Genomic DNA, 11,259 nt, shown 5'->3' on the forward strand with positions numbered 1-11,259 from the left:
AAGAAGTGGAAGAGGAGAAACATCAACAAAGAAAAAGGGGAAGGAGGGGACAGGAGTACAGGAAAGGTGAAAATAAAAATAAAAGATTGGAGGGGAGAGGACACGGGTTTGAGAGGACAGTAAAGAAGAGCAATGAAAATAGCTGATGGGAGTAGAAAATGGGATATTAAAGAATAGAGGAGAAAAGATGATGAAGGGAGAGGAGTTTCAATGAAGAACAGAGAAGGAGTTACTATCAAAGAGAGTAGGAAGTAAAGAAGTAAATGAGAATAAAGGACTGGAAAGGTCAGGAGCGTAATAGCAGATGGGAGGACAACATAAATGAGAAAAAAAGGAGGAGTACATGTAGAAGAAGGGGTATAAGTGAGGGGAGGAATGCAGCAGAGGCCAGTGGAAGAGAGACTCTTTCACCAGAGATGACTTGACATGCATTACAACACTAACACCTTGTGGTCTCTGGTGGAACTGCGTGCTGGGAAGAGCACAAAGTACCAGTGATTTTATTTACCCTGCTGAGAATAAAACCCAGACCAAACAAGAGTCAGACTCTTGTTACTGCTGTTTGGTTTAGATGAAATTAAATGTGGAGCAGGAATTATTAAAATGAGAAGTATGATCACAGTCAGATTTGTTTTTAATTGAAAGTATTTGAAATGCTGAGCAGACTAACGAGGCTTTCATATTCATTTATAATACTGCTATTACAGTAAACAGTAAAACATTTTTTTTACAGTAATCTTAATTGACTTGATTCATTTTTCTATTTATTTTTATTTACCTAATTCTTCACCTTCCATTTTAAAGGACTAACCGGTGACTTCCTTTGTGAGCAGCCGCCCCTCCAGCTCCCTGCACATCATAGACAGAGACCTTATTAGTTTGATTGACGTATGTTCTGCTCTGGTGTTAAGGTTCCTGTTGACAAGAGGCAATAGGAGCAATGTGGTGAAACCCTGTCAGTGGAACTGACATGTTATGTCCACTCTCCAGGATTCATGTGCATCAGCTGTGGCCCCGACAGCGCTCGAGAAGGCCTATCAGTTTGGACTCACCAGGAACAGCCACATGAGCTTCGCCTTTGATGACGCCAAAGTCAGAGAGAGGTGAATGCTCTTGTTTTTAAATTGTTGTATCGCTTCTAGCGCTGTATTTTAGGGTATGTTTATGCTGCATTTGTCTTAAAGGTATCAACACTGAAGTGACCGAAGGAATGCAATAGAAATGCCAAGAGGCAAATAGTGTTTTCACTCAGAACACGCAGAATTTTAAACACTGTGGATGTGTGGGTATGTTGTTTTGTTTCTTCCTTGGATCCCACACCATGGGCCGATGTTGTAAATAATTGAAGGAAAACACAAGTTGAGTGAGGGATAGCTAAGACAGGATCAGATTTCTCACAAGACAGATGTATGGCTGTGTAAAACCCAGGGATTTATGTTTGATTGAACGAGTGAGAATGTGTCAAAAGGGTGAACACTTTGACTGGACCAGCCCTCGATACACTACGAGGAAAAATGAGGACATAGTGTACGATACAGACTGGACAAGAAAATAGTTTCTCTGTGTTGATCCACCAGCTTTACTAATGGATGAACTGAAAAGCAGCAGTATGTTACCCAAAGATTTTGGGTGTTGGGTGTCCACTTGGTGGATGTTCACCAATTTCAGACATGAAAACAACCTTATTATAGCGAATGTTTAACGCTTGTGTTTCCATATGTGTGTCAGGCTTATATTAGAGTTTGAGCTGAGGACAAAGGAGGAGTCTGGGCTCGTTCTCTACATGGCGAGAATCAACCATGCTGATTTTGTGACCATACAGGTATCTGTCCACCCACTCAGTACTTTTACATACAGTCGATACAACGCTCAATTGGGGGTTTTTTTATTCAGTGTGTCCACGTCAGTTAGGCGAGGTGGCATTACGCCACTGTAATTTAATATCGAGCGATTTATGGTTTAGCTTGCGGCTATTTGTTAGCATTTTGAACATTATTTGTTGTTACACAGTATACTGTGTGTTAGTCTGACTTTAAGAAATTTGAAGTAGTGCCATTTTAGTCAGGCTCACATGTCTACATGTGTACTGTATTTTAAAAGTCTAGTTGTAGTCATAAAAATGCAATATAAACATGTGTTTTTTTCCTCTAAAGCTTGATTCATTTGTAAAAGATCTTTTGTTTGTAACGTCTCTCGCTCTTCCTGCAGATCAAGGACGGACAGGTTTGTCTTGGTTATGATCTCGGCCATGGGAACATTTCTGGCTGCGTTCCCTTCTCCATCAACGATGGGAACTGGCACAAGGTAATATGATTTAATGATTAAATATTCAACACAACTTAATTTATCCTCATTGTGGGCCGTACCAGGCAGTCGATTTTCATTTAAAAAAAAAAAACATGTAGTAACAATCACAGTAGTGAAAACAGATTGTCCAGATTATTCCTAGTCCAAAACCAGAATCCGAGAGTAGGTTTGCACAGTTTAGTACATTATATTCTCCAACTCTTTGCTTCTCTTGTTTCCTCAGATCCGTGTGAGTCGTAACAAGCAGAGAGGTCTTCTCATGGTTGATGGACGATACAGTAAACAGATGATCAGTCCTAAAAAGGTTTGACAATGAGTTTTTTTATATTGACACACGTACGCGCAGATAATTTTTATTAAAACACATGTTGGATGGTTTTAATCGTGTGTGTTTTTGTCAGGCTGACTTGTTGGACGTGGTGGGAATACTGTACGTTGGTGGATTACCTCAAAACTATACAACCAGGAGAATCGGACCAGTAAGAACACAGATACATACACAACCTACTTTTTATTTCCTCAAGATAGTGATAATATCTGCAGCAGCTACTGTGGACACTGTTTGAAATTGATCTGAAATGTTCACACCCTCTCCTTTTCCTGTTTTCAGATTCTCTATAGTATCAACGGATGCATCCGTAACCTGAAAATGGTGGGAGGTGCCGTGAGCACGAAGCCAGCCACTCCAGGTAAATGACTCATGTTGATGTTGTTCCTCAGGCAAGATAAAAGTTATGCAACATTCACAACACTGTCAATAACTGTCCTTGTCCAGGTCGCTCTGAGGCCGCCATCGAAGACTTTAAACTGGACATGGCCACACCCACCGCTAGTCAAATGGTAGGAAGATGCTTTGTTGCTACGGAGACGGGCACCTACTTTGAAGGCACTGGCTTCCTGAAAGCAGGTGAGATTGGTAACTTTTGCATACATACTGGGAATTTTCTGTATTTCTGGAATAAATGCTAACCACATATCATAATGCATGCATTTAACAAGACTTAATGTATCATCTAGTGTAAAGTCCAGACCAGGTTTGGAAGATATTAGCGACACATTCTTCAGTAAAACTGAACCTCCTCTCTCGTCCTTTGTGCAGTCGCTTCCTACAGAGTTGGTCTGGACGTGTCAATAGAATTAGAGTTCAGAACAAGCAGAACCAACGGAGTTCTTTTGGCCATCAGTAACCAAGCCAACGATGGAATCGGACTAGAAATCGTCGAGGGCAAGGTACGTAATAGTGCTTTAAGAAAGATTTTGACATTTGTGTCAATAACACATTTATTTGTTTTCAGTCGGAGGACGTCAGGAGAGAAAATCAATACCAATCAAATATTGAAGCAACAGCCAGCAGCATGAATAGCTGTCTCGTGAAAAGTTATTGTAATTTGTGCTGCCATCCAATAAATAATCTTTCTCATAAAACAGTGAGATATTACAGATTAAGTTGTGGACAGAGCCACACTAACGTTGTTCAGAACTCCCCTTTGACACTCTAGTAAATTACAAGCTAACCCAGCCACGCACAGACATATGAACATGTTACTAATATTGTTATTAATGCTGTAGACTGATGATAACTGCTCATGTCCCTTCTCCTCCCTGTAGCTGCTCTTCCATGTTGACAACGGAGCTGGCCGATTCACAGCTGAGCACATGCCCGAGGGAGAGGGCTTCTGCGACGGCGAGTGGCACTCTGTCACTGCCAACAAAAACCGCCACAGGGCGGAGCTGGTGGTCGACGGGAAGCAGAGCCAAGCGGAGAGTCCGAATGCACGCTCCAACACCTGCGACACCAACGACCCCATCTACGTGGGAGGATATCCAAGTATGACCGCCTTCTAGCACACTTTATTTTAAAATGGAAGCCAATCACAGGTCCTACATACACTTCCGGCACAACTCCACTTGGTTTGGTATCGTTTCCCATTACTTACTATTATCGCCCCTTTTCCATTAGCGATAGTACCTGCCCTGGCGAGGTTCCACTGGAAGAGTCATAGCAAACAATGCCGAACTGTAGATCAGTTTAAAATACTTAACAATCTTGAAAATGTGGGTATGTTCAACAATTAGCAAGGTGAGATGAGTCTGGTGACTTTCTTGAAACTTTGCTAAAGCAAGTTCTAAAAAAAGAACCACATCCCAAATGGAAAAGGTCCATAACAAAGTAAACTAAAAAAATAAAGTTTGTTTTTTGTAACATTAGAACAAGCCCCAAATATGTACTTATCTCTTCCTCCAGCAGCCTGAACCGAAATGCAATCTGCATTCAACTATGTAAACAAAGGATGCCTCTACACTAACAAACAAACTGAGAAGGAGAAAGTTGTGAAAGCCTCTGTAGTTCACTAGCATGCTTGGCAAATAAAGGATAGGTGAACAGAGTCGCCCATTTGTTGCGCTCACACCACTAGACCATAAATGTACATGTACATTATATCACTGCTCAACATGGAAGATTCAAAATGTTATGTTGCGTCATTTCTTACTTTCAGGTGGAGTTCGTCAGGCAGCTCTTTCGACCAGCACGTCCTTCGGTGGTTGCATGAGGAACCTTAGGATCACCAAGGCTTCTAAAACCATGGAGGTGCACTTCAACAAGGCTCTGGAGATTAAAGGAGTGCAGCCTCTCTCCTGTCCTGCTGTGGCAGCCTAACCGGTACTAACTGATCATAATGATCCGCCTCCTTTTGTTTCCACTAATCCAACACACACATCTGTGAACATCTTGTCTTTGAAGAGGCAACAGGCAGATTTTTAATATAAAAGTGACCCCCTTCTATGATTAAATTATGTTTTTAAACCTCACAATTCCTTTGGGTTAAACTACAAGCCAAAAACATATGGACATTGCAAGTACCTGCTTCTTTTCAAAGTAACTAAAATGTCTCCCTGCGCAGTTTCTATAAAGCAAGACTAAGAATTGTTCTTCTAACATTTTGTACAATGTGAGACCAGTTCAATAAATCTATAATGGCTACAATCTAAAGCCTCACAGTGTTTTTGTGAAAGGAGCTTTGACCTGTGCTGTGACTGCAGGCGCTCATTAAAAAACCGAAAGTCTTCAAGATCTGACATTTTGTTCATGAATGAAAGACGATGTTGTATATGTCTTTGATTTTTCTGCGTTTGTCCTTCTTAAACACACAATCTGAAGTCCTTACATGTGCCAGCTACCACATGTAAGCAAGTAACATTCCACAATTTTATTATCAGTAGGAAAATCTGAGGTTTTGTTCTCCCTTCCGTGGCCAAAAATGTAAAAGGTTTACGGCTTATTCGGCATGGTGTGGCTAAAATAATCTATAAGTGAGAAGCTTTTTTTTTTCTTTCTCTGAAATATACTTTTTGATATTGCGTCGCACACATTTGTCCTGTCCTCCTTTTATCCCTGAAAAACGCTTTAATTAGGGACATGTGGGATATTCTACATGACATTTATGAGTAAGTATTGGTGTTTCAAGAGTATTAATGCAACACAAAGGAGGAGAATTTAAAAACATAGACTGATCAGATTGTAGTCTTCGCAATTTGCTAATTGGATTAATTATTCAACCCAGTATATAATTAAATTACGTTTGATGACAGTTGTTTTTTGTTATATCATCACTGACTCAGTTTGATCACATTTACTTTAAAACCTTACTTTTAAATGTCCTTAACAATATTCTCGTCATTGTGTTTAGTTGTATTTTTCCTCTGAATTATGTTTCAAAAAGCAGTGGTGGAGACACTTACTTGCACTTCCATCACTAATGCACTAGAGGGCAGTGTGGGCCTACATACAGAGGGTGTACCGGCTCGTTGAAAAGGACTCCCATCATCACCTCAGGGGACTCAACATTTCTCCATGTCACATAATGATAAGGTTGAATTTCCTGGAGAAATCAAAGGTACACACACATGAACTCACAGCACAACTGCATCTCTTCATTGTGCATTCCTATTTTTTACTTTCCATTTATTATTTTCACGGTCCTGGTCTTTACATAAGGTGAAGAATGGGTAGAGGTCAGACTGCAGCAGCCTGAAGTGGAATGTTTAGAAGATAGAATAATCAAATTCACTCGTTTAAAGCAAAACACCTTTTGTTGTTTGGTTATTTTAGGGGAAAAAGTATCAACCTGTCCCTTTAATGACAACAAGATTACACCTCTGTCTATTCAGTGCAGCTGCTGAGAAAAGCCGGCTATTAATAAAGTGTGAGCTCACAGAGGCAACACTGACTGTGACAAACGGCACAGAATAGATTGTATTTTTAAAAAAAAAACAGTGATGCAATACTTTGTGGTGATGAAGACAGAAAATAGTCCTGGAAGAGACAAAAAAATAAACTCTTTGGAGAACACATAACCAATGGAGTTTAACTTTTACATTGGCCACAAATACAAAGATTTAAAATCAGCGTTTGACCCGCGACAGACATTTGAGGAGGTTACTTAAAGCAAAGAGGACGATGTCATCACAACACAGGCTGTGATGTGGTAGAATCAGTGAGCAACTAAGTGCAGTTGTGTGGACGGCAGGTGGATGGAGGCTAAATGCAGAGAGCATGGATTACAGTGTGCTTTTACTTAAATTGCAAAGTGATCTACACTGGAGTGAAATCTTGCCAAATAACCTCTTCCAGGGCTCTGTATTATGACAGAGTATTAGGGCCAAACTTTTGTTTTTATATCGAGAATAAGGTCGTAATATTGTGAGTTTTATAAAATGACAACTTTATTCTGGAGAGATTACATTTTTTTGTCTCTTCAGTTTGGCCCTCACACTCCGTCGTGTGCATAAATCAGCTGCTGCTTTGCTGCCAGATGTTTACCTGCGTCTCAGCCGCGGCCTCTACTGAACCAGAGCAGGTCTGTAAGCAGCCGTATTCACTCTGCAATCAGAACAAGAACATACGGTCACTTTCTGACAAACTGAACCCACGTTGAACACCCAGAGGTTAATCTCGTGTCGTCTCACAGATTTATGAAGAAGTTTGTTTGTTACTTCTCCGTCATGTCATCGAGCAGCGTGACTGAGTCGACTCTAACATCATCCCCCCAGTGAAATAAAACAGCTACAGCGTTAATTTAAAGTCTCTTTTTTGTTGACATCAGTCAAGGCATTCAAGCATTCCATTTTTTTTTTGTTTTTGTACACCACTGAAAATAAAGCAATAGCGTCTTCAGCTACCATATGAACACAAGTGTGGATAGATAGAGTGAAACAGTAGAACCTGCTAAGGTGCAGGTGTTTTTGAGTGGAAACCTCCTAAGAAGAGTTTTGTCCTCTACACAGTGACAGCACTGTCCTGGGGGGGTCAGGTCAGGTGACTTATTGCATGCCGTCGGGTACTCTTCAACTAATCTTAGGGGAGTTTCAAGCGTGGTAGCGGTCCAATCCGGTCTGGGCAGTGGTGCCCTCACCGGCCTCCCACAGCCAAACGCCCCAGGCTACTCTCGCTCCGCCTCCTCCCCAGGTGTACGCAGCTCTTCCGGGCGTGCTTCCTCCTACTCGTCGTCCAGGCTGTGTCAGGACGACTGCATGAGGCCCGTCAGCCGTTTGCCCGTCAGCGACTTGCCCTGAGACGACAGTGAGACAGTGAGTGTGACAGATGCTGAAATGCCATCAACTTGAAGGATTTCCTGAGGATTTAGAACTGCAGGAGAGCAAAGATTTTTGTTTAGAAAGCGTGTTCGGAATCTAAAAGCGGTGCTGGGTATTTATCGTCTCCCACATAACGCGGATAATACAGTAGCTGAGGAACGATCAGAGAAAATGTCAGCGCGGACTCCGAGCTCGTCTGAAGAGATTTACACAATATTTACTTATCGATTCTGGTCATTCTTCTCAGATTGTGTCAACAGGGAAATGCATTGTTTGGGTTTGGGTTACTGTTGCAGGACTTGATTCAACAGAGGCTTTTGGTCTTTGTGTGAGGGGAAATACAACAACAACAGACGGTAAACACAAGTGCAGAGCTAAGATTGAAGCGCACATAAATCCCTGTACTGCAAATTGTAATCTCTGCCTTCGATAGCTATGGAAGAGGATTAGGGCCATATATGAAACTTATTTCTGAAACAAAATAAAACTAAATCAGCCTTATATAAGAATTCTGACAATAAAAGTCACAATGCTGCATTATTTCCCTCAGAATTCATACTTGTTGTGTTTAATCTCTGGATTTAAAGTGATGTGACAGAAAGTCAGTTTCAAATATCAGCAAAGTGTCAGTGAATAAAGTGAGCGATGAGGACGTGTCTCCTCAGGGAAGGAGCCAGAGTCGAGCAGCAGCAGCAGAAGAAGTGAAAGTCCGGGCAAAATGATGCAATTACATTAGAATCCCTGCAAATACAAATTAAATATGACCAGAATATTCAAACGAGAAAAGGCTTCATGGCTCCTAAGTTTCGTTAAATAACGTCATGCAGGAGCTGCCGCAGCTCATTCCTCTGCTGCTCTACTTTTTACACTCTCTGGGACATGAAAGCGACGCGCTGCTGACAGTGATTCATGACATTTTAAAGAATGACAACCAGAGGCAGCGGGACACTCACCACACTGCGAGTGAACTTCTCCAGGGAGGTGCGGCGTCCCTGCTCTGTCTCAGGCTGCAGCATCAGAAATGGGGACAAGAGTGAAGAGTTTTGGTGTTTTAATGTGAGGAAACACACTCTCGTAAACACACGTGTTCACACATTGACTCCTGTGCTTGTATTTGTCTTCACAGACCGCAGCACACACACAGGTCTCTGTTTGGCTGTTCGTGTTCTTCTGGGTTCTCTGAGGGTGAAGCGGGTCAATATCTAACCAGAAGGTCACAGGTTTGATTCCCAGTTACTGTGTCTTAGGGCAACACGCTGAACCCTAAAGTGCTCACACCAAGATTATGTTAATGCTGTGGGATTAAATCAAGGCTCTATACATAGATGTAAATGAGTTTTTTAATGGTCATTAAGATTAAGAAAAGTGCTTTAGAAATACAGTTTTACTCTGTTGACATCACAGAAAGTGACTTCAATCTCGAAAGTGCATTCTTTTCCTCAGAGTTCTGTCTTAACTCTCAGAATGATCCATTCCATGCCTCGTCGTCATATACAGCTGAAGATGCTTAAATCAGGTCCGACTTCAGTCATTCCTGCTTTCTTAGTCCTTTGAAACGTGTCACTAATGGTGCTTTATGAAGTGACCTTGGAGAGTGAGCAGTTTTTTAAGTGCACACACTGAAAGTAAGAAAAGAACACGTACTTTCTTCCTGGCCGTCAGCAGATCCTGGTAAATGTTGGAGCGTAAGAATCGAGCGTAGCTGTCACTTTTCATCAGTTTGTAGATGTGATCCTGAGATGAAACAGTGAGGGTGAGAGACGTCATTAAAGACGGTGTAGAGGAGTCAGTCGCACTCCTATTACCAGGGTTTCTGCTCATGACCACTTTATTAGGTACACTAACAGAATCAGAATTACATTTTTAATAACTAACCTATTTTTACTGAACTGAGATGTTATTGATTTATGACTGAAGTATGATTGAAGCATTGAGCAGAGCAGCGCTCCCATTTTCTGCATCATCATCATCATCCTCCCTCCCACACACACACACACACACACACACAACCTTATCTGTCTCACGATATGAAGCCATTAGCTGATATTGATGTAAGAAATAAAGACAAATAAAAGCCGGCGACAGTGAGGGGGAGAGTTTGTGAAGAGATCACCTGATGAGATATAAATTAAAAACATTCTGAATTTCATCTCTGCAGCACAAGCTGAGCTTCATCTTCATCATCATCATCATCATCATCACCAGATAGTGACTCTCTCTCTGCAGGAATGATGAAAACTGCTTTATTCACTGACATCTTTATACTTTATTCCTTCATAACTTTGCACAAACCTCACAGTTGCTGCACATTTACGTGTGAACCATTGTTGATTCTGTTCTAATATTTGACCCCTTTCCCTCTGTGGTGAATAATGTATATTTATTTCATTTGATATTGAGCTATATTTGTGTTTGTGTGTTTATGTCTTATCAAAAAGATAGAAATAGACAAACGGAGCTTTTTGTGTTCATTTTCAGGCACTTTACAACTCTTAAAATAGAAGAAATAAAAGTCATTTCAAAACATGGAACACGGAAATATAAGACTATTAAACAAAGTATTGAAGATAAACACTGTTATAAAAAGAAAGAATAAAATTATGAAATGGTACTGTAGTAGTACACTGCAGCTATTAAGAGTAAAACACATGAGAAACGAAACCTGTTTAGTGTAATGTGAGCAGTGTTTTTGCAATTCTGCATTTTCTTACTCAAAATTCTTAAATCACAGAATTGTGCATTTATTTCCTCAGAATTGAACTGAATAAAGAAACAAAATCTATTCATTGTAATGTGAGCAGCGTAATTGTGCAACGTTATGAATGAATACAATATTAGAATGATAATCTGTCCATTACTTTCTTGATTAATTGTGTATTTGTTTGATCTATGCGTTGTTGTCAATCCTAGTGGCACGTTACCGCCATCTACTGAACTGGAGTGGGAATATTTGTAACCCCTTTTCTGCTTTACGTTCATGAAAGGATACATCTTTTCCCCCAAGTTCTCATGTTACTGTGTTGTGGTCTGATGTTCACGATTAATCATCTCTGAAAACAGACAATATACCTCAGTTTACCTTCAATAATATCATATCATAGAGTGGATTCTAAAGTATCTGACTCTGCTACATTACAGTTTTCACAGTATTTAAGAAACCCACAGCCTTAATGCACAACGTTACTAATTATTTCATGCTATTAAATATAATGCATAAAAACAATAATAAGGCCAAAAGACTGTACACATCGCAGTCTAATTCTCTGCTTATATAATTCTAGCCTTGCTCCTTTGTGCTCCTTTTTGTTAAATTTTATTTTATTTCTGTTACATGTTCATGGACTAGGATGACCCAAC

At 40.5% G+C, this 11,259-nt stretch overlaps 1 protein-coding gene and 1 long non-coding RNA gene across 2 annotated transcripts in view; one reads left to right on the forward strand and one right to left on the reverse strand.

Moving 5' to 3' along the window:
• Positions 1-5,293, forward strand: part of lama2 (laminin, alpha 2) — a 182,816-nt gene extending 177,523 nt beyond the window's left edge. Inside the window, exons 64-73 of the mRNA XM_044049818.1 lie at positions 991-1,103; positions 1,729-1,822; positions 2,209-2,304; positions 2,531-2,611; positions 2,709-2,786; positions 2,918-2,996; positions 3,083-3,214; positions 3,407-3,537; positions 3,916-4,135; positions 4,806-5,293. Of these exons, the coding sequence (XP_043905753.1) occupies positions 991-1,103; positions 1,729-1,822; positions 2,209-2,304; positions 2,531-2,611; positions 2,709-2,786; positions 2,918-2,996; positions 3,083-3,214; positions 3,407-3,537; positions 3,916-4,135; positions 4,806-4,966 (1,185 nt within the window). The 3' untranslated portion in view covers positions 4,967-5,293. The remainder of the gene's footprint in view (positions 1-990; positions 1,104-1,728; positions 1,823-2,208; positions 2,305-2,530; positions 2,612-2,708; positions 2,787-2,917; positions 2,997-3,082; positions 3,215-3,406; positions 3,538-3,915; positions 4,136-4,805) is intronic.
• Positions 5,294-6,239: 946 nt separating this feature from the next.
• Positions 6,240-9,633, reverse strand: LOC122783803. Its single transcript, XR_006362090.1, has 3 exons — positions 9,547-9,633; positions 8,856-8,909; positions 6,240-7,877 (listed from the first exon to the last, which is right to left on the reverse strand). It is a non-coding gene; the product is annotated as an uncharacterized LOC122783803 (long non-coding RNA).
• Between the last annotated feature and the right edge of the window lie 1,626 nt (positions 9,634-11,259).

This window comes from Solea senegalensis, linkage group LG17, assembly GCF_019176455.1.
Source record: "Solea senegalensis isolate Sse05_10M linkage group LG17, IFAPA_SoseM_1, whole genome shotgun sequence".
NCBI classification, from domain to species: Eukaryota; Metazoa; Chordata; class Actinopteri; order Pleuronectiformes; family Soleidae; genus Solea; species Solea senegalensis.